Source organism: Bemisia tabaci, chromosome 6, assembly GCF_918797505.1.
Source record: "Bemisia tabaci chromosome 6, PGI_BMITA_v3".
Classification (NCBI taxonomy): domain Eukaryota; kingdom Metazoa; phylum Arthropoda; class Insecta; order Hemiptera; family Aleyrodidae; genus Bemisia; species Bemisia tabaci.
Window position 1 is genome coordinate 47,247,974 of NC_092798.1, and position 24,327 is coordinate 47,272,300.

The window sequence follows — 24,327 nt, forward strand, 5'->3', positions numbered from 1 at the left end:
GCTGGGTGAGTTTTTGGAAATTAAGTTAAATAAGGTTGCTAAATCAAACATCTTTTTGTAATTACACTGGGGGAAAAAAACACATCGGATCTAGAGTCCAGACTCACCAAGTCTCCTTTAAAAACATCGACAAGAAAAAGTACTCTTGATTCAATCAGAATCTAGCTTAAATCAAGAACCAAGCCTCTTAATTTAAGCGGATTTCATTTTGATTCAAGCAAAAATCCGATTGAATCATGAGTATTTTTTCTTGTCAATGTTTTCAAGAGTCTAGACTCTAGATCCAATTTTTTTTTTTCCAGTGTAGGAACTCCTATAAATGGACACATTTCTGCCAAACGGAACTATGTGCATTATGACGTGAGCCCTGAGCCCTGATATGCATAAATTCTTAAGGGTCCCAGGGCTCGTGGCTAAATGCACATAGTTCCATTTATCAGCAATAGGTCCAAATGTACTCCAGTAAGTACTGCGTTAGAAAATGATGGAAGAGAAGAAATGGTCGGGGGTTACCTGCTTGTTGGCCCAGGTGTATGCGAACCAGCGTATGACCCTGGCCTCAAGCTCCTTGGACACCCGTCGGAAAGCCATGTACTGCTTGACGCCGTCCATGCGGTTCTGGAACTCCACCCTGGCCACGTTCATGTTGCTGATCATCGACCCGATGTTCCCGACGATCGTGGCGAAGATGAGCACCCCGGCCAGGAAATCCGCCACCACGAACAGATACTCGGCGTCGTTCTCCGGCTGCGGCGTCTCTCCTGCACAAAGTTGCCACGTTGTGCCGTTAAAGTCAGGTATATATTACATGGGTTTAAATGGGGAATAGTGCTGGTTTTTCAGCACGATCCGGCAACAGTGCTCCTGGAACCCGCCATAGCACATCGGAAATTACTCGCATTGGCTCAGTCGTTTACAGCATAGCAGGTTCATTACTGGGATTGATAGATAAAGCTAAGCAGGGCGCTTACTGTCAGTAAAAGTCGGAGAGCTCGAAAAATATCAAGACATTTGATGTCATCAGGAAAAATCGGGAAAATGTCTGGAAAATTGGACCGCGTTAAGCAGAAAAGAACCAAGCCACATCAGTTACTGCCAAATTTAATTAGGTACTTTAATTTTTTACATGAAACTGGTTGTGCGGATTTTTGTGCACATTTCAGTAAATTTTCTGCATCGCACGAAAAAAATTCCTTAAAATTTTCTTAGGAATTCGCATGAACGTTCTCTTGTAAAGAATTGAATTGCCCGGTTAAATTTGGCAACAGCTGATGTGGCTTAGTTCTTTCCGCTAAACGTGGTCTAATTAGCCATGGATTAGGAATTTCTGAGTACTTCAAGCTTGTTTCAAAGATTGGACATGGAATCAATTAATTAAATATGTTGATTTTTTAAATCAAACGAGTGTCAATGTATTTGCGCGAAAAATCAGGAAATCTCGTCTAAAATATCAGGGAGAAATCAGGAAAATATCAGAAAAATCCACAATTAAATTTTAGTAGACAACCTGAAGTACAGGAAAATGAGACATAAGTGAAAATGGAGCAATCCTGTTGGTGGAAGCACGTGGTTGCAATGGTTGCAAGACTGCACCCCACAGCAACCCACGAAATACCCTACACTCAGTTCATTAGTTTTCCTCTCAGTCTACAACGACCATCCGTTTCAACCGATAGGATTGCTAAAGCTTCCATTCGTCTCCTATGCCTATCGTCTGTTTATCAACTTCAATAATCAGCCAACAGAGTTATATTTAAAGTCGTTCTTTGAACAACTCTTTCTTTATGGAAACCCAATGTCATTCTCACTCTTTTTAAGGGAGGTTTAGGGATGCAATTTCACGAAAAATGGTTAAAATTCAACAGTTTAAGCCCTCAAACTGTGGTAATAACTTGCCGTCGTACGTACGTACGTGTGCGCGCGTCACACTGAGCTTGGTAAAATTGGCGCTCCTTCAATAAAGTGCATAAGCAATACGCACAACTGTGGAGTTCGAATAGTCGCATGCTGGCGCCTTCAGTAGTAGAACATCGCCTCGTCGGCCGTTATACATACTTGGAGAAGGTGAATGAACGCGCTTTTTCATTGAAAAATTTTACAAGTGTCATGAGCAAATTGATGAAAGTTAATGTTTAGAACTTTTGAAGAATATTTCATAAGAATTCTTCCCAACTCTTGCCCTGTCTCCTCTGCCCAGCGATACATTGTTGTCTGGTGATAGTCCAGACTGGCAAATAATAGGAAACAATCGACCACTAGCCAAGGTAAAAATTCAAGCATTCTGAATTCTCCAGTCTTGACCAGAATCCCACGCGAAACACGAATCTTGCTTTGAAAATTTCTCAAATCAACTCCGAACTAAGATGTCACCTTTTTAGTTTATTTTGGTTACGGAAATTTTGAATAGCCCGGTCACAAGAAACGCAACACTCTACGTAAGTCCAAACGCGCATTACAACGGTTTCAGCGAGCTTCTCAATCGACCACTGTTCATTTCCCACCCTCACTCTCTGTTGTTCAAACTATAAAGAACTCACTAAAGCTGAGCCAAAGCGTCAAGATTGAGGCTGCTACATATTTATATAGCAGAGACTTTCATGGTAACGTTTAGTGGGCGATTTGACTCGCGTAGACCATTGCGTTTGCATGAGCGGGGGGTTTGAATTCACTCGTCAAAAAACATTAAATATCTTGGTTAGGAGTTAATTCCAGTAATTTTCGTTGCACGGATCTCGTTCTACGTAAAATTTTGATGAAAGGGGTAGGGAAGGCCAATGCTGGCCCAGTCAACTTTGATGTCCCTTTTCTCAGTATTTTCTCGCTATTTCTTCAAAAACTTTTTTTTAAGCTAGATTCCATAGAGTCTTTAAATCAATTAAACTTGAGGTTTTTTCGAACTTTGAAAAAATAAAAAAGTGTCTCTTTAAAAGTTTAGTTCAAGTTTTTGAGATAATTTTGACTTTGAAACTCCATAAACATGATTAAAATTATTTTTTTTTTTAAAAAAAAAAAAAAAAAAAAAAAAAAACCCAATTCATTAGCTCTAAAGTGTGGACGAAACTATCTGAAATCGAATAAAAAATGAATAAAAGAAAAGACCCAACAGATCCTCAGAAAAGGGACACTTTATGTTAAAAAATGTGGTTGACAGAAAATCAGAGTTTCACAAAATAAGGGGAAAGAAGCACATAGAAACAAGTTAGTACAGTACTTAGACCTCCTCTTTTTTAAAAGTCCCTCCCATCTGACCTCCTTATCAGGATTTCAAAACCTTGGTCTTATCTTACTCGTGAAAGTTTGCAGAGCAACGATTGCCAATAATCCTTTTTCTTTCCTACCCCCTTAAGTGACATGTATCAGAATACTTAACTTCATACCTTGTCCAGTAGTACAATGGGCTAAATTTTGCGATTAGAGACTTCAGGTTCATCTATAAAAACACTGGTGCGTAGGAGAAATAACGGTACATATGTTGTTTCTGACCTGAGCTAGAAATTATAGTTCCTAATTAGAAACTGAAGTCCAGTTGACATCGGTGTTCGTGCGACGCAAAGCGGAATGATTTAATGGAAGAGGTCGTACATGATGTGGAAATCTTGAAAGGTTATATCTCTGTTAATTTGTAACGTAGATGTTTGAAAGTGGTGCCATTTCAAGTAAATACCTTCAAGTTTCACCACCAGAATTCATAATATCGCAAAATAAACATCTAAATTTGCAGTTTGGGTCAAAAACGCAATATCCATCTTCTCACATCGATTCACTCCACTGTGCGACATAGGGGAACGAAGAGTGGGGGAGGGGAGGGAGACAGCGCAGCGTGACAAAAGGCGACTAAAAAGGCGGCGCTGGAGCCAGAGCATGGAAAAACGCACACAGGATCCGAGTGTGAGATTCACCTAGAGCGGAGACGCCTCAAAGAGCGGCACCGTCAGTTTATTAAATGAAGCCTGATACTCGTTCCCGGCTCCGGCCCCCGGCCTGGTAGGCAGCCCGCCGACCACCCGAGCCCGCTTTTTGCCGGCACCCCCTCCCCCGGCCCGGCTCGCCCACCGCACCCCTTTCTCAAATATTATGTTTCAAATACATAATTGAATTCGAACCGGGGCCGTCTCTCGCCCCGTCGTTGCCGCGATGGAGCTTCCGGGAATTGGACCTCTGTTTCCAATAAAGAACTGGTATATCTGCCCTTATTAAAGGGCCACTTACGGTCGCTCCTCTGACGTAATGGCGTATCTTTATTCCCGCATGAGCCCCGGAAGGGATGAAGTCATGCAGAGAGCAGGCACGGCTCACGTGGAGAGCTTCAAGAGCTTCAACTTTGACGGAAACGCGCCAAGTCGAATTTGGGGAAAAAGTTAGTTGGCAAATTATAGATCGCCTTCGATAGTGGTTCGACGTATCGTTCGGTTTGAAACGAAAAACCATCACCTCGAACTAATATTTTAGGACTTTAGCTAGGGAAGCTGAAAATGAGAAAATTCCTAACAATTTCACTCTTCGTTGTCATTTTTTACTCATCCATCACAAAAAACCCGTTTCCTCAGATTACTCAATTGACTTTTGAGGCTATGTTTCCATGTTGAACCAATCGATATCGATACGACCGCACCTGTTTGATATGAGTTTTACTGTGCAGACAGGCGCATTTATGGATGACACAGACAAATTATATTTTCATGGTATAAAATGTGGTTCCATTGCATCACAATCAAATGGAGGGGGGGGGGGCAGAAGTTTAAACTCGTAGGACGCGCAAGTATAAAAGGAAATCAAAGAATGGCGTAATTTTTTCAATACGAAATGCAGTGATTATTTACAATTATTAGTCATGCAGCGATGTTTTTTCAAAGTTTTGGGAAATATATCTACAAAAAATGCCGATTCTTAGCGTTAGAACTTTTTACAAATTTGATTCATCATTTTTGATTCCTGAGATCATGAGCTATACTCGTTTAAATAAACTTTCTTTTTGATAGACCCTTATACGAGGATTATAGGATTGAGAACCTTTTAGAGTATTTGCATTGAAACGCATGCTAAAAAGTTAAGATATGCTTACCTATGGTGGTTAAAGTAAGCGTAGACCAATAAAAACTGTAGATGTACTGCCTGGAGAGCGTGGCGTTTTTGGCGCCGCTTAAATTGTAGACCCAGTTATCAGTACCGAACCCTATCACATAACTGATTGCAAAGTAAAAACAAGAATTCCAATGAATTAGGACTAGAATGGCGAAAACGACTTTACAAATTCTGAACACGTTTGGGTAACCTGTCCTCGTTTCGGTTCGGTCGAAGAACTCTAACATGCGCGGAAGGCGGAGCAAGCGATTGGATCGCACTATCACAGGACACGGAACTACATTAGAACTACAGCTTCCGGAAGGCCACCAGAAGTAAGCCACGTCGGTCGGCACCAGGCTCAGCAGGTCCGTCCGCCATCGCTTCGAGCGAAAGTAGTTGTTCCGCAGCTTCCGAGAATCGCGGACCATTAGCCCTTGGTCCAAGTACCCTGCAACACACAAAATCAACATTCTGAGTCCAGGCCACCATTTGTCCTTTTATTTGTGAGAGGAGAATGGTTTTGTACTCCCATCCTCGTTCCGGGCTCAGAGGCCGAAAGTTCTGGCCGTAACACTCAGAACTTCCGGCCTCTGAGCCAGGAACAGAACAGACCCGAAGGTTTCTGTAATCGGATAACATCCATCAGTAGGGCCCATACCTCCATAGGGTGTTCTGAAAAGAAAAGAAAAACCAACGAACGAAACACATTTTGAAATATCTTAAGACTTTGTATAAGGTTTCCGTAATTACTTCATCTTCCGATTTCTTGGCTTTTCCCTAACTTTTCCCTAACTTTCTTGTTTTTTCCTGCTGACTTCAAAATTTTCAAATCCCTTGACTTTCCCCGATCATTGGACGAAAATTCCACTTTGACTTTTTTCCTTCTAATTATATGCTGACTCCTGCTATATGCCGCACGCAAAATTTCCTACATTATCCTATGAATTTTCTGACTTTTCCAGGTTTCTATAAATTCCTGACTTTCCAGGTTTTCCAGAATGTAGGATACACTGACGGCGAAACTCCCAAATCTCGCTTGCAATGTTTGAAAATCTCAGCTCCCATTTTACATTTTAAACGAGGACAAACCAACATCATTCCTCAGGGTTTTCACAGAATTTTTCAGAGTCACGGAAGTTTTTAGGAATTGACGTTGAGTAATTTCCCATCCCAAAACAAAAGTATGATAGAAAGTCTGCAACGTCGCAAACCGAGATACGTGGATTGAGAGTTTCATCGTCGATATATGGACGTATTTATGCTAAAAGGAACTATGTGCATAGGGATTGCGTGAGACATAGTTCCTTTTGGCATAAATACGTGCATACTAAATGGGAACTCATTAGAATTTGACAGACTAAGAAGTGATAAAAATAAAAGAATAATGAGAAGAAGAGTATGAGGTAGGAGAGTAAAAAGTGGAAGAAGAAAAGAAACAAGAAGAAAAGTTCGCTTCGAAAAGGGACATTTTGTGATACCCGGATATAGGGAGATAACTTTACACTCTCGTCGATTGGTTCCGCGTTCCGGGGGGGGGGGGGGGGGGGGTTTACCTTCGAAACGGATGATGTGAGTCAATAATTCAGTCATCGCTCTTTTGAACACTGTGTTCTCAGGAAAACATCTGTGGCATTTTCAAACTTTAAACCGCTGATACTTAAAGTGACTTGGTCAACTGGTCAGTTCTATCAAGGACCGGTGCTGAAGTGAAAACAATGATCGTTCCCATACTTTTACGTATAAATCAGCCCAGATTTTAAATATGTAGCCGGATAAAACCGTGACTTGACTGTGTGCTATGGAAAAATGCTGTATGAGTTCTAAACAGCGGTAACTGCATGCTAGCGTGCGTATTACCGAGCTAGAAAAATTGGCGCTCCTTCAATTACGCGCATATGCACCGTGCACAACTTCGGAGTTCGAATAGTCGCATGCAGGCGCCGTTACTGTTAGCGGCTTGCTGCGTTGATCGTGCGTAGATACGACAGTGAAGGTGAATAAGTGCGTATTGCAAAATCAAATAAAATAGAATATTTTGAAGATTTCCTCTAGACGTTTTTGACATTTTCCATTTTATTGAAATTTTCAGAAAATATATTCTGGAGGGAGCAGATTAACATCACACAAATTTCCGTGCAATGATGATGGAAGTTTTAGTCAAAACGTGAGATATAACATAAATATTTTTAATATATTTGTAATACCGGAAGCATGTAACCAGTTCTAAACTCGATCAGCATTTTTTCGAAATTTTCACGCCCAATTTTGGTTCGTGAATCTTAGTTAACACCAAAAATTTGCGGTTTTCCGCAAGTTTAAAGTGGACACTTATTCCACGTCGAGCCATGCTGGGTCAAGTGGTGAACATTAAATCAATTAGACTGACATCCTGCAGCGCGGTCCCATCAAGAGATCATTATTAGCCGTCGTCGGTGCTCGCACGAAGCGAAAATGAAAGTAGGGAAAGAGGCACCCCTCGATCCAAGCCTGCTGCCAATTTGATAGAGAAACTGAAATTCTTTTCAGATTAGAGTTCCTTCTTTGCCTCCCATTTTCCTCTTAAATCGTTGCTAGGCTCACAAAAGAGCGCAACTGCATATTGGGATGAGCCCGGAAAAGCATTGAACTTAATGGACGACAGGGCTCATTGCAGATTGTAGTTACATTCTCGTGTTAAGGAGGTGACGAAATATCAGCTTGTAATAGAGTGCTTTAAAAAGTATCCAATCGGAGTATTTGCGGATCCATGAAATTGGCAACATTGTTTTTCTCTGTTTAAACCTTTGGAAATCTATCGATTCTTGTAGGAGCCAGGTGATCCGACAAGAATCGATTATCTAGCGTAAGTTTAAATGGAGAGAATCAGTCGGCGTTGCCAAATTTCTGGATCTGCCTCCGTGTCGGAGACACGTTTTAAAGAGATGACTGTTGGGAACAGTTATTAAATGGATTACATTTTTGCAATAAGGAACCACTATTTTTCCAGCAGTTGGTCTGGTATGGACATGTGCGAAGGATGGCAGACGATCGGTTGCCCAAGCAGGTTTTCGATTGGGTTCCTCCCGGAAGGCGACGGCGTGGTCATCCTGTGAAAGGTTGGCGGCAAGGGGTGGAGGAGGAGATCAGAAGGTGCCAATTGCCTGATGATCTCTCTGAGGATAGGGGGGGTTTCAGGACATTTTGTCAACGGTTTTTTGTCCGCGCACCTGTTTTGCCCAGTAGTTTAAGTCCTTGTGTAAAAGTGGCATCAGTGACTTAGTCCAGGCGTCATCATGTTTCATAGTCCAAGTGTAAAATTATAGTGATAATATTGAAATGAGTAAATTGAGAGAGAAGGAGGTGTTGTTATGGTAACTCATTTTGTAAATGAAATGTTACTTTCTCCTTTTGATTCATCATTTCGAATTGTCATTGGTGAATATTTGGTTTTATTTTTATCCTTAAAATTTTCGAAGCGACAGCATCGATATTAATCTCAATGAGCCGTATTTGTGTTGAAAGAACTACATATGTATATACAAAAATGAATCATAGAAAAAAAAGAAGCACGCAATCTTTGGTTTTAACCCGTTTGTACATAGATTTATTAGAGTCACATACGTCATATTTTGAGCGTTTGGTTGCGTGTACACCACGCTGCAGCAGAGCAAAAACACAAAATATGAAATAGATAATTTAAAGTGCTTTGGAAATCATTAAATTTGACACGGAATCATCTGAATATTTACAAAACACACAGTATGTTTTCCTTTAATACATATTTTTCCTCCATCGATTTAGATGAGAATAATTCATGCAGAGTGTGCAAACATTGCAAAATCATGAGTTGAAAAACGCTGACTCCGCGAGTTTAAATATTAAATCCGAACACGGGTCGGAGCGTTGTGCTGCCAGCGCGTGTCGCGCACTGGCGCCTTCAAACCTAACATGGATACTTCACGCAGTGTGCAATGCGTGAAGTATCCCTGTTAGGTTTGTAGGCGCCACTGCGCGTGTCGCGCTGGTCGCACTCGCCCGCCGCGCGCCGCCGCGGGGCGGCGTACCACGGCGCTTCAAGCAACTATTTCGCAACAGAGATGTTGTACAGCATCATACGAAATTGAAGGTGCTCCAACGTATCAAGAATGACAGGTATCCTTTGAGAGTACGGAGCTTCCCTCGCAAAATAGATAAAGATACTACGGCACAAAAAGAGAGCGGTAATCACAAAACTCACTAAGTTCTCGCGTCCGTATTTAATAACGTTTGGCGTGATTTTTGAATTTCATCAGAGAAAAAATGACTCAATTTAGGCAGAAACATTCCTGAGTATGCCGTAAAGAAGATTTCATTTGAATCAAGAATAAAATTGCGGAATGAAAGCTGGTTTCTGCTCGACGTAAGTGACTTTTCTTTTTATGTAAGCATATGTTCTTCTTAATATACAAGCGTTATTTTTTTATTGATTCATATGGAAACCTTCAAGGCGGTAATGAAATAAATCTCTATAAATTTTGAAGCACGCTTCCGACTTTTTAAGAAGTAGAGCGAAGTAGTGGTGCGTGGTCTGAGCAGCATCAAATCGAGCTCTGCAAAATTTCCTTTTCCTTTTAATTTTTAAATTTTTGGTTTCTCTCTCTTAATTTCGATTTCTTTCCATCTTTTTCTTAATGGCGCCCAAACCCAGGCTTCTCACTGGAGTTCGTCCGGCACCGTTCCGGTACCGAAGTAGCGACGGCGGATCTTTTTCCAAGGTTTCCTTGTTGAGGCCTCGAAGACCTGACTCTGCTTCGCGCCGAGACGAATACTTTTGGCCATGTGCACTAGATGGACTTTGTTTTTACACGTGGATCAATTGGCTTTGGGTCTAAATAGGTACGTGGAGGAAACTCTCCCACCGAAAAAACGTGAGGACGTAAACAAATGGAAAAATAGGTGCGCAGACAAAAAATCGTTGACGAAATGTCCTGTAACCATAGGGGGCAATAGCGATTGGGCGTCGCAGAGCGCGAGGCTGAGCTATAAAAGCGGCTTTATGTGTGTAACCACTATTTCTGACTCTTCCAAAAGCACCTTTCTGCAGAGGGAAACCAATGGTATATATCCAATGGCCAATGGCATATGGTTTCTAAGATGATTCGATGGACGCCATATTTTGTATCAGAACGGCATGCAATATATCGCATCGATTGGTTCCATTTTTTCAGCTACTCGTCATTTTTCTCCAATTTTGAGGTCGGAATTCTGTTGTCAGGAGACTAAAGCACTCACGTACGAATTTTAACAAAGAAATTCAACGTAATAATGGCGTGGTTTTTTTTAGGGAGAAAATATCGCATTCGAGTGCAGTTTCGATATCAGTATCGAATGCGATGTTTTCTCTCTGAAAAAACCACGCCTTTATTACGTTGAATTTCTTTGTTAAAATTGGTAAGTGAGTGCTTTAGTCTCTTGACAACAGAATTGCGATCTCAATATTGGAGAAAAATGACGAGTAGCTGAAAAAATGGAACCAATTGATGCAATATATCGCATGCCGTTCTGACACAAAATACGGCGTCCATTGAATCACCTTAATGAAGACAATCTCCAGGTCAGCTACGGTTTCATAATAACCCGTTGTGTGGCGCACTTCAGGCTATTGAGATCAATGAAAAAACTCTAGTTTCAATGAAAAGAGAGCTGCCGATGGAGGAAAAATGCTCAGCAGGCCAGTTCACGCCGTTTGTCAATTGAATTTATCCTCATCTAACGGTGCAGGAAAGGAGGGGTAAGAAACTACGCCCCCCTCCCCCTACTCCAACTTCTAACCGACCGTTGGACGGTAATTTTCCGTTACAGTTTTTAGCGATCCTGCAGAGAGGTTTTAATTAGACCTGGCCCCTCCAAGAATCGATACATTTCTATAGGTTTAAATTGAGAAAAGACAATGTTGCCAATTCGCTGGATCCGCCAATGGCAATTTCTCCCGGAAGATCGCGCATGGTCACTTTGTTGAAGCGGACTCCCGCGGATCCCCGCGAAATTTGAAACGGGCAGGCTGAGCGGGGGTCGCAGGGATTTCAAGAATCGGAGAAAAGATGGCCGACTGCTTCCCCTCTATGTTTGGACGGCAGTTCAGACACCACGGAATAAATAGTAGGAGAATAGGAGCGCTCAGATGGTCTTAAAAACTATAAGAATCCGGACACAGATTCCGGATGGCCGTGGCTATTCTTGAAAGATGGCAAGACCGCATTTCCCCTTTTGAATAAATGTAAAACAATCGACTTTCTTGTATCATCTGAAATCGATATTCGATAGAGCGTATTCGATAGTGGTTTGATGTATCGTTCCGTTCAAAAAAATAGATCATAACCTCAATCAAAAATATTAGGATTTAAGTTGGAAAAGCTGAAAGAAAATTCCTATAATTTTCACTTTCTATCGCTATTTTGTACTCATAAGTATCGAATATTTATAACAAAAAACCCGTTCCCTCAGATTACTCAAGTGACTTTTGAGGCTGTGTTCATATGTTGAACCAATCGATATCGATACAATCTCACGTGTTTGATGTATCGAATATGATCCATAAGGATATGAGAGAAGGATAGCCAATCTGCCGTGCTAAGGAAGAACGCCGAGTGAACTTTCGAGAGTTGCCAAATTCCCTCCGATAAAATGTTCATTTTTGAGGAAAGTTATGAATATTTTTCCTTAAAATTTTGAGGAACTTTAGGCGAAATTGTGAGCAAAAGTATCTGAAAAAATTGGAAAAAAATATTCATAAGTTTACCAGGAAATTCGTGCTTCATCAAAGGAAATTTGGCAACGCCTGGAGGTTCATACGGCGTTTTTCTTTAGCACGGCAGCAATGTTGCCAGCTTTCAGGGATGGCCACTGGACGGGGGCGCTGAAGCCACTGTGCGGGCTGAGATGGAGGAGAGGGGGCTAAGACTATTAGCAGCGGAGGGTGCAATTGGGAAGTCGTCCGTTTACTTTTCCTGGGGTTGTTTACGATCCTTTTATTCACCCTCGTTTGCATAGCAATGATCAACTTCTCAAGGTTATGCCGAAGATCGCAGCACTGCTGGGAACTTCCCCGAGCACCGAGCCTCGCCGCTGGCTCCGGACGGGGTTAACATTCCCGTAAACTTTCTTCCGTCCCCGGCACGCTCGCCCTCCCTCCGATCGCCGTTATTCTCGGAAAAACGTAAGGCGACTCAGAATTGTAATTAACCCACGGGGTCTTTTAGATTCGAGCCTCCGCTTCCCGAATCGGAGGGCGAAGAGGTATAGGAAAAGACCAGGAAAAAGAGTTTGAAATATAAGTTTGAAAAGGAGGAGAAGAAAATAAGAAGATTAAAACAGAAGAGAGGGAAGAAAAAGGAGAGAGAAGGAGGAGATGGTGGTAGTGGTGATGGTGGTAGTAGTAGTTGTAGTAGTAGTTGTGTAGTAGTAGTTGTAGTAGTAGTAGTAGTAGTAGTAGTAGTAGTAGTAGTAGTAGTAGTAGTGGTAGTAGTGGTAGTAGTAGTAGTAGTGGTAGTAGCACACTGGAAAAAAACACATTGTATCTAGAGTCCAGACTCTTAAAAACATCGACAAGAAAAAATACTCTTGATTCAATTGGATTTTTGCTTAAATCAAGAACCAAGCCTCTTAATTTGAGCAGATTTCCTTTTGATTTAAGCTTAAATCTGATTGAATCAAGAGTATTTTTTCTTGTCAATGTTTTCAAGAGTCTGGACTCGAGATCCAATGTGTTTTTTTTCCAGTGTAGTAGTAGTAGTAGTAGTAGTAGTAGTAGTAGTAGTAGTAGTAGTAGTAGTAGTAGTAGTAGTAGTAGTAGTAGTAGTAGTAGTAGTAGTAGTAGTGGTGGTAGTAGTAGTAGTAGTAGTAGTAGTAGTAGTAGTAGTAGTAGTAGTAGTAGTAGTAGTAGTAGTTTGACTATTAGTCAATAAATAGTGACTATTTGACGTTCGAGACTCCACTTTTGGGCGAATTTTATTATAGATTTTGACAATCTATGAGCTTCAGCCTTCGAAACGAGATATTTATGAACAGCACAACTGACCCGTTCTAAAACAAGCAGACCCGGTCATTCCACAAAAAATTTGGTTCCTTTCTGCTGAACAATCTAGAACTCGTAGCCTTCGAGTTCCGGTTATAGACAGGTTTACAGCTCAGACAAATGTTATGACGTGATGTAGATGACAACGTCTGGATGCAACTATTTCTGCTTGACTGCTGTCCTTGTTGCATACGTAAATATATGAAGGCGATGCACTGAGTGCTGTCCTGCCGCATGCATCAAGAATCGCGTGAAAACACATGGTATTGCATTGGAGTTAGGAGCTTTGTTCACGAGGGCAGCCTTGTGCTTCCAACGGCGACGTGTGTGGGCTCCGTTCCAAGCTGCAACGAAGCGTTGCATCACGAAGAAAAGTTACGAGGAAGTTCCGGCTCTCGGTGTCTTCTCGGCAGGACTACATGCTAAGGAAAAACGCCGTATGGACATTCGAGAGTTGTCAAATTTCCTTCAATAAAATGTTTATTTTTAAGAAAAGTTATGAAAATTTTTCCTGTAAATTTTCAGAATCTTTAGGTGAAACTGCGAGCGAAATTATTTGAAAGGTTGGAAGAAAAATATTCATGAGCTTACCACGAAATTCCCGTTATATCAAAGGAAATTTGGAAACGCCTGAAGGCCCATACGACGTTTTCCCCTAGCACGGCCGAGTACTGCATGTGGATGTATTTCTGCCAAACGCAACTATGTGCAGTAAGACATGAGTTCTGAGGTCCATAAGAGTATATGCATAACAGGGCTCACGTCATAATGCTCAGTTCCGTTTGGCAGAAACACGTCAATGTGCGCTGGATTGCTATGATCGATGGAACCGAAGAAGGAACAGTTCAGAGTATCTACACGGAGGATCATGCCATGTCTGTACCTCTCTTTAATGTGACGTCCAGTTTCAGGCGTTTCATGAGGCCTTTAATGGTCGTCCATTAATCGAGGTGTTTTTCGGTAAAACGGCGTATGAGACTTCCAAGTCTGCTGAAACTATGCAACGTAATTCTCTACTTGTAAGTAACTTATCCGACAGTTCTGCTATGAATTTTTCCGTGAATTTGCTTCGAGTTTTTCCTCACTATTTTATGGAATTCAGTCGACTGCGAATGAGTTTTATCTTCCGCAAACACTGTAAATATTGCACAATTTCAGCAGCATTTTAAGCCTCACACGCCCCTTTACTGAAAAGTCTTCAATAGGCCAGTTGCGCAGGGCACAGAATCGTGTTTTGATGCTTGATTATTGTAAATTAACTAAAAATTATAAGATCCGTCCAAACCGCAACTCTCTACGTTCAATATCAACAGAGATATCGCCCTTTGAAAAATCGGGTTTTTGACGTCATCCACCGCGGTAGGACACCTGTAGTTTCTTCCACCTTGCTTCCATCAGTCAGTGACGCACTAGTTACTCAACGTGAAACTTGGATGAAAACACGGTGGAGGGAACCAAGGGTGTCACTACCGCGGTGGATGACGTTAAAAATCAAACTTTTCAAAGGGCGATATTTCTGTTAATGTTGAACTTTGAAAGTCGCGGTTCGGACGGATCTTATTAGTTTCAACTAATCTACAAGAATCAAGCATCAAAACACAATTCTTTGACCAGCGCAACCCATTCTATTCTGACTGACGGAAGAACGTATATTTACAGGGTATCTACTGAAATTTAATTTTGGATTTTCCTGATTTTTCGCGCAAATCAATTGACACGTGTGTAATTTAAAAAATTAAACTATTTCATAGATTGAATCCAACGGTTGAAAAAAGCCTTAAGTACTCAGAATTTCCTGACTTTTCCCGCTATTTTCTGGTTTTTACTGACGGCGCTAACCTGATTTCAAAATTGCAGGATTACCACTCGTAAATTGCGTTTTTTGTTCGGAAACTTATGGGAATTTCTGACTGGAAGCGCACCTGATTTTACCTGCGATTAGATACAAAAATCATCAAAATTTCAAACAAGAATGGCACAAACACGGTTTGCAAAAAATTGAACTGGTTCTGTGAATTACACAGCCTCAGAAGGAAGTTACGTTTCTTCTTCTGGGAATCTACACTGGAAAAAAACACATTGGATCTGTAGAGTCCATAGACTCCTAAAAACATCGACAAGGAAAAATACTCTTGATTCAATCGGATTTTTTCTTAAATCAAGAACCAAGCCTCTTAATTTGAGCGGATTTCCTTTTGATTTAAGCTTAAATTTGATTGAATCAAGAGTATTTTTTTTTGTCAATGTTATTTCAATAGTCTGGACTCTAGATCCAATGTGTTTTTTTCCAGTGTACTAGATGACATTAATCTTCTTTTTCGATGGCACCGAATAGATTCAACGCAGAGAACGTGCATTTTATATGCAATGATTCTTCTACGAAAAAAAATGCATATTGCCCATCTAAGCGTCTGAACATGCAGCTTCACGTACTTTACTAAGAGACATACGATATTCTTCAGAATGGTTAACGGTGTCCGTCGCAGAGAGCACAGAGTCTTGGACTCTGACTGAAAAAAGGATTTCGCGGAAAACGGAACAAGGATGTGGAAGGATCTAAGCCCGCGCTTTTCATAACTGTTGAGAAGTCAATTTGAGAGTGATTAAATTGAGATTGATCGGGTGCCTGGGGGCTGCGGGGAGCAGGGGGCGGGGTGGAGTAAGGGAGGGCTTCGTTTCGACTCGTCCATTCATCACTGCATAGTTCGCAGCTGAACTGCACGTCACTAAACACCAAAGACCAGTGCTCGACTTTTTTCGCGTAGGAGCCCATTCTTACACCAAAAATAAAGAAAACAAGCAGGAAGCTCCAACGCATTCGCGTCGGAGAGCGGCTCTGGCGACAGTAGTTGTAGTCAAGAATGAGGGCCTAGACACATTTTGTCACTGATGTACAATCCGACAACTGTCGATTCATGTTTTGTAACTTAGCAGATTTACGTTGCCGGTGTATAAATGTGTATTGGCCCTTGATATGCAGAATGCATGGCACTATCACTTGTTGTATACTTTTCATTTTGAAGGCTCTTTGGAGGTCCGCATCCTAAAAAATTTCTCCCACAGTATTTTTTTTAACTTGTCGTTGTGATTGGGCGCCAATTTCTTTCAATTGAGTGATCATCTTCTTTTTTTGTCAAATAACTAGTTTGTGCAACAATAAGACTGAAACTGACTGTAACTGAAATTTTGTCTTTTTAGATATTTGGTTATTTTGTATTTATTAGATTGTATATTTTCACAGCCCTGTGATAAGAAACTTTGGAATGCATGGTTGATAAGTCGTTTAGCGAGGCTGCAAAAAATTTGCATTTTTATATCTGAAATTGTAGGTAATGGTTTTGAATATCGAATTGCGATATATTACACGGTTAAGATAGGGCTATATGTCTTGTCGTAAGCGGCGACATAGAGTCGATGTCATTTCAATAATCGCCCCGATGGCCACGGTAGTTTTAGACGTTTACGGTTTCCTTGGTAACCTTTGTTTGCTATCAGCTGATATCGAGTAATATGACTAGGAAGCTCCAACCCAGTGGTTGGAGCTTCCTTAACCGCGAAAACTTTAAAATTCAAATTTTCAAATTTTGAACGTAAAGTACATTTTTTCCATTACGAGATTAAAGCACAGACAAGTTTTGAATTATTGACTATATCACCATGATTCCAAAAATACACTACACAACATAGCATTGGCTAACAATAAAACAATATGCAATAAAATAAAGTCATGACAAGGAACATAGCCGAAAATGGCGCCGATTCCCATTAACCAACGCGCGGTCTCTCCAATGTAACATGGTCCAATGATACTCCCCAGATGGGACCGTCCGGAATAGCAGCTCTAGTGCAAGCACCAGAGCCGCTAAAAGGGGGTAAAAAACTCGAAAAAAGGGAACCATGGTTCCAATTACTAAAAAACCCTCCTGCATGTGGAACAAATTGGGGCGAATTGCGATCTGATCGTGTTGGATAAAAGAAATGACAAAAAATAAGAAGTAAAGAATGAACACAAAAGGGACTGACTATGCTCAAAAGTCAAACAGACATTTTTTTAAGATGTTATGAAACCTTTTTCTTGCCAATTTCCCCAAATTTTGATGTTTTTAATTTTAAGTTTCCACATTTTTTTTCTTTTTGAATGCATGCTATTAGCCAGCATAATAGCGAGCGCGAGTAGTGAAATCAGTGAACTTAACTGAAGAAAAAAGATGGTAGAATTTACCATTCCTTCACGCTGTATTTCACACAACGTCAATTCAGAGTCAATTCTGCCACAAGAAAGGTAAACGTTACTATATACTGGTACAGGCAACCATTCCTCTGGCAGAATCGACTTTGGATTCACGCTGTGTGAAATACAGCGTGAAGGAATGGTAAATTCTACCAATCTTTTTTTCAGTGTAGTTAGGTTAGATTCGGATAGGTCTAGCTCAAAGACATAAAGACGGAGTGCTCGTATCTAAAAGCACGGGGAAAAAATGAAGCCTGGTTTGGCGCTGGGTGCTTGTGTGAGTGTGTAAATGAGCGCGGGAATCCATGGCGGCAAATGGAAATTTGATTTGAACTTGTCCTCTTGATTTTTCCACATTTCTTCTTTTAAACGTGTTTTAAATGCCTGAAACGATTATATTAAGAAAGTTGGGACTGCGTCCTAATATAATACACCTACTTTTGCTCGGTAATAGGCAGTAATCTCAGATAAAGTTAGTTTTTCTTTTGCTCATGGTGGTTCTGCCGGTTCAAACAGGCCGTTACAGTCCTAGATGACCGTTACTCCCAAATGAAATTAATCGGTCGACGACGGACTAAAACTAACCTAAAGTTATAAAAAATATGAGTGGGTAAGTGAATTTGGGCAAAAATCAACCTATAGAATACTTTGTTTCCGCAATTTTATTTAGTTCCTGCCCTACATTTGAATTTCAAACTTGTCCCGATTTCGCCGCCAATCCTCTAGCCAATAGTAGAGGTGATTGAAAAGAAGCTTCATTTTTTGCTTTTAACGCTCCGTCTTTATGTCTTTGGTCTAGCTAGACTTACTGCCTGGCGCAGCGGTAAGTATCACCGCGGGATTGAAAACGCTCCTTGGTCGTGTGATCGTGTTTTTAAAATTCTTTACCGATGACGTTGTTACTACGTCAATGCAACGTACTGAAATTTCACGACAACACGCTTGCCACCAGCAAATATGCTGGCAATTCTTGACTGCCAGCGACACACTTAAAAAATGATGGTTCTGATGGTATTAAGAAAATTCTAACTATCTGAAGTGCAAAAATTTTTTCTTGTGGATAAGCCCGGAAATTTTCCATTGCCAAATGATGGTGGTGTTTTATTTCTCTCCTTTTCCAGTGGAGGCAGGGCTCAGCAAATTGCCCCGTTACGGCGGAAAATCAGAGATTAATAGAATCAAAGTTTGGTGTGGATGGGGGAGGGGAGAAAAGAAGGAGAGACAAGGGGATGGGAGTTAATTTAGTTCTAGAGAGGAGAGGTGCCAAGCGAGGGATTTACGCACTGCGTCTGCAAGGCGGCTTTTTAATTACTTTGTTGAAATTGTTTTCCGATCAAATTAACGCCTTATTTTGTTCAAAATGCCATTAAATTCATTTTTAGTTTGGTTGTGTGCTTGTGGTTTACCTCCTCTCCTAGCATAGTCTTCTTTTCTCCTCAAATAAAGTGAACGTTAAAAGACAGAAGAGCGGTTCAAAGTTTGACTCCGCAGCGAAAAGTTGACGGAAAGTTTCAAAAATCGAATCGCGCAGTTTTGGTTAGAATTGTTTTTTTTTACGATTTTGTGTTAAATATGTTCTTGAGCTCCCCTTAATCATAATGTAAACCATATGGAGCTTATTCCTGAGGAAATTTGTTGTTTAGGAAACAACTATGAACACGGTCCTAAGACTTGTGGACTTTATTTGAAAGTCAAAGTTTACTAAAGGGAATGGAGATGTTTCATGTGTGAGGGATTTGCGATTTGTTCGTTGATTCTGATGTAAAAGTTCGCGAGAAACACGATGGTGCCACTAATTTTCTCTGAAATCAACTCCCAAGCTCAAAAAACGCTCTCAAAGTTGAGGCTGTAATGGAGGGGATATCCCACGCTATCCTGAGGGTCCACTTCTACATCAAGACAAACTCTCCATGCAAAGATAGGGAGCAAATACATTAGGAGTGATGCCGTGTTTTCAGTTTTGGAGTCCCCAAATAAAGTGGCAGCCCTGTCAATGTATTTGCTCCCTATCTTTGCATGGAGAGTTTGTCTTGATGTAGAGGTGGACTCTCAGAATAGCGTGGGATATCCCCTCCATTTTGGCCTCAACTTGAGAGCTTTTTTTGAGCTTGGGAGTTAATTTCAGAAAAAACCGGAGGCACCATCGTGTTTCCCGCAAACTTTTACATAAGAATCTACAGTCAAATCGCAAATTTCTCACACATGCAACATCTCCATTCCCTGCAATAATACGCGTTGCAGGAATGCTAAAGTTACTTCACCAGGGAATCTTAAATTGTTGTTATAAAAGCTACGAAGCATGATCAGTGCTTTTTGCTAAGCACGCTAAAAGCTCAATGAGTAGACTGGCGATCGTTTTTTCGACGTGTTACGAGGTTGAAGACCGGAAACTTTTGTGAAAGATTCAGAGGAACGGCTATTCCACAAATGATGACGGGTTCTTATATTCCCTTCTAAAACGTATTTGCAACGAGACCTCCACCTCCTGCTCTTCTCTTAATGACGCAGACAGAATACAGGGCTGCCGTGCTAAGGAAGAACGCCATATGAGCCTTCAGACGTTGCCAAGTTTCCTCCGATAAAAAACGAATTTACTGGAAAAATTGCGAATATTATTCTCCAAAATTTTCAGAAAATTTTGTACGCAGTTTAATCTAAAATATCTGAAAATTTCAAGGAAAAATATGCATGAGTGTCCTAAAAAATACACATTTGATCGAGGGAAATTTGGCAACTCTGGAAGGTTCATACGGCGTTCTTCCATAGCACGGCAGAGGGCGCGAGCGGCAACCGGGCGGGCGACAGAAGGGGCAAGATATTAAGGATGATTGCTTAATGTAACGAGAAGTCGAGCGATTATTCCTTGACACGCTTGACACTGGAAGCTGGAAGGTGGAAAGTAACCTAACCTAACGATGTAGCATTTTCAGGGCATCATTGCCAAGTTGTGTCGTGGATCGTTCAAGTCCCGAACGACCAGATGGACTTCATTTTGCTACGAGGAACCACTATTTCTGGCTCATCCATCAAATGGATTGCATTTTGCAAAAAGAAACCAAGCGCATTTCAATGTTGTTAGGAGTGTGCAACATACATTCTTTGCAACAAAATTATCGAAATCATGAAAAAAATCATATTTACAAGGATGAATTTCTCTTAAATTCATAGTTGATTGAGAGTAAAGATGACATTTGTACAGATGATCAGTTTAGATTTGCAGGATAAAGACAGTTGCACAATCTTAGCGACATTGGAATTAATGTTCCTGGTTTCTTTTTGCAAAATGCAATCCAAATCATCTATATCTGAATCGGGAAATCGCAAAATTCAGTCCAAATATCCTAGCGAAAATTGAAATAGCATCGTGCACTCTGGCCTTTTCGATTTCCGTTAACATTTTTGCAGTCGTGAATGCATAGCTTAAGTGCGCTCCAGCTAGAATTGTATTTAGCAAATGGGTGGTTTTTATACGAGGATTAAAAATAAACAAGTGGTACGGAATAAAAGAAAAGAATATGAACTATGCAAAACGATAATCCGGGTATCGGAACTTGGCTGTTTTCAAAACGCCTTCAAATGCGGCGTGATACCTCACGCATTCCGGAGAGTTCAAATAGTTGTATCATTGCGCCTTAGAAATGCGACGGAAGATTACAATAATTGTGTGGAGACTCTTGAACATTAGTTTAGCCTACGGATCTTTTAGGAACCAAAATTGACTCAGATGGTGCTTAGCCAACTTTCAAAGAATTTAAGACATTACCTCAAAATTTACAGTCCTTCAAAGCGCGCCCTCCATGTGAATTTGATGAAAATCGTGTTTTGCCTCTTTGGTTTCAACAGCCACGAGAAACACAGTTGCACTGGTTACTCAACGTGAAACTTGGATGAACGCAAGGTGGCAGAAACCAAGGGTGTCACTACCACGATAGATTCGTCACTAACCGAATTTTTCAAAGTGAAATACACCTATCCGCTAATATTGAGCGTAAGAAGCTGCTGGTGGGACAGAAGCATCGAAACACGATTCTAAGACCGATATAATGTCTCTAATGCTACCATTCAAAGGAAATTGGAGTACAATTCATGCATACATTGTCAAAATCCTCAAAAACAACACACAAAATTCAAAGAGTAGTCCACCAAGAAGTCCTACTACCCCTCTCTCCCCCACACTCGATAGTGTTGCAGCAGGAGAAATATCCCTGAGGGATGATTCTGGCAGCATCCGGGTAGATATGCAGACATGAGTTTGTTATAGTTTTTCGCTCCGACCGTCCTATCATCCCTATTCCAAATTTCCTCCTGATCAGAGAACCTACATTTCCAGAGTCAAACCAACTTATGTCAGCTTAACTCCTGATGTGACCACCTCGGTCGAAACATTCATCTGCGATAAAGAAATGCGAAACGGATGGGAGCTATTTGGGGGTTAAATTGCCATATCTTCGAGAAGATTCCTGGAAACTATAAAAAAAAAAAAAAAAAAAAAATAAAAAAAAAAATAAAAAAAAAAAAAAAAAAATTCTGAGACCAGCGGAACGGACCCATTTCCTGAAACCGCCGAAGTGAAATTTTGAGAAGTCTCAACATTTTGTCTGTGCGATTGTTTGATTGTTTGCTAGTTTCTCTCTGACGAATTGATCGAAACGACATGCTGAGAGCTGATGTAGATATTGTTTCCGAATGGTTCTGAACGGATCAGGAAAAGCAGTGCGATTGTCACGTTATTTTCACGGTGGTGCAACGAATGAAGTTGGGGGTGTGATTGACACCTGTCGCGAGCTCTCCGATCTGGAACACTGGCGCGTTTAAAGAAAAAATCGCTCTATGAACATTCAGACGTTGTCGAGTTTCATCTGGTGGAATTCGAATAAAAACGATATAACATGAATTAGAGAACTCCTTGGAGCTATTTTAAATCGCTATACTGATCAGTAGGTCAAATAATCATAAACAAGGGAAGAGACAGACTTTGAGTGCGATACCGTTCGTTTTAACAGACAGAACAAGAGAAGAAGGAAGTACCTAGGAAACTAAAAACTATACAGTGTTGTGAAGGTTTTACACTCTCCCACCTAAATAATATGAAAATTAAATTCTACATTACCTTCTGCCCTCCCGCACATTGACACCTGTATTCTTGTTTGTTTTTTTTTTGTTTTTTTTTTACATCTTTGCTCAATTTCTTGAAGAAGTTAAAGTTATTCATTTCCAATTTTCTCCTCACATTTTCCCGAAAAAATTATTTGTGATCCAATCTCTGATAATTTTGAGGATAAAAAAGAATGAAAAGGAGTGGTATCAATAAGGGCCCACCCTTGATGTCCTTGACTCGACGTTTTTTTGCTCATTGAAGATCTTTAGTTTACGGAATGCATCATGATTTGGTCGTCTTCGGTCTCTTTTCGGGTATAATACTAATCTAAACACGGGTCTGACGGCAAATTTTGGCTAAAAATGCGGATTTTGTGAGATTGCGGAAGATTCCGAAAATTCGCACATCCAGCGTGACCGGGAAGTTGAAGCCATATAATCACGATGGCATTTTCCTAGGTCCACAATCAATGTAGTGTTGCATCTGATTATACTGCAACCGTGAGCATGAAATCACGAACTGTGCCATATTTGTACGAGGGAGGGAAAAAAAACACTAAGAAGGGGCCCAAACTGTATGTAACAATATGGAGAAATGGTGCTGGATCCACACCATTTCGCGGGGAAATCAAAGCCATGAAGTTCCAAAAATTATAATTATATTCCAAAAATATGTCTTTGAGATATGTCGAGAGTCTAAAACGAGTCACGAGAGTCTAAAAAAAAGTATAAAAAAATATTTTTGACTCTAATTATAATTTTTGGAACTTCTTGACTTAGCTTTCCCCATTAAAACTAAATGGTGTGGACCCAGCACCATTCCTCCACCTTGTTTGTACGTGAGTTTACCCTCACCTGCACAATAATTGCAATTCAAAATATTGTACGATTTTTGAATCAACATCCGGGTCGTCGAAAAAGTTCCTCAAAGCTTTCGTGCAATTTAGTCACATTCAATAATGGGCACGGTGATGAGGAGATCAAGGAGGTGGAGTTAAACTGCCATAACTTCGCTCTACACGGACTTTGTGGCTCGGCGCTATTCAGGGCTCCGTGCCAAATTTATATATTTGCACCATCGAACGTTTCAAGAAGAAGTATGAGGATAATAATCGGGAGTTACGATGAAATATTGGGCGCTCCTTGAGTCCAGGTCTTATGGACGGTACGTTTCGGTGCGCTAACTGGACGTATTTATATCAAACGGAACTACGTGCATTACGACGTGAGCCCTGTTATACATGTATTCTTATGGGTCTCAGGGCTCATGTCTTAATGCACATAGTTCCGTTGGATAGAAATACGTCCAACTGAGGAGAGTTGCCGAGAGTTATCGCGATTCGCCATCCGTGTTTACAATTTCACTAGATCTCACTTCAAGTACCACACGACTCGTTTCCTCATCACGTGGCGTAGAAGCGTAGCTCAATTTTCACGTGAGCCCTGTTCTCCGTACAACTCCATGTTTTCCACGGCTCATGTGGAGATAGAGATACGCTCTCACGTCGGAGGAACGACGATCGGAATGTCATGCAAAACGTATTGAAATTTCAAGAGCGACGCATAAGTAGACATTTGGATTTGAAGTTTACATTAGAATAGGTTAGTTTGAACTTTCCGGTCGGGGAAAAAAGTCGAGGCGACTTGAATGGAATCGGGCAAAAGGAATCAACTTTAAATGTATATTTGACATATCTTTTCAAAGAAAGAAAGAAAGAAAGAAAGAAAGAAAAAAATGTATATTTGACATATCTTTTCAAAAAAAAGAAAGAAAAAAAAAGGATCTGTGTAGGTTTATGGGAAAAAATCGAGTTTATCAAGACAAAATTCGGAGTAGTTCGCAGAGGCGAGGCTTGAATGATCGAGTATCGATTTTTTCCCGTTTAAAATTATGGCAAATGCT

General features: G+C 40.7%; 1 protein-coding gene across 1 annotated transcript in view; it reads right to left on the reverse strand.

The window, feature by feature from the left end:
* Positions 1-24,327, reverse strand: part of CngA (Cyclic nucleotide-gated ion channel subunit A) — a 349,197-nt gene that overhangs the window by 34,476 nt on the left and 290,394 nt on the right. The window contains exons 8-9 of the mRNA XM_072301734.1: positions 5,063-5,512; positions 514-761 (exon numbers count right to left, since the gene is read on the reverse strand). Coding sequence (XP_072157835.1) covers positions 514-761; positions 5,063-5,512 — 698 coding nt within the window. The remainder of the gene's footprint in view (positions 1-513; positions 762-5,062; positions 5,513-24,327) is intronic.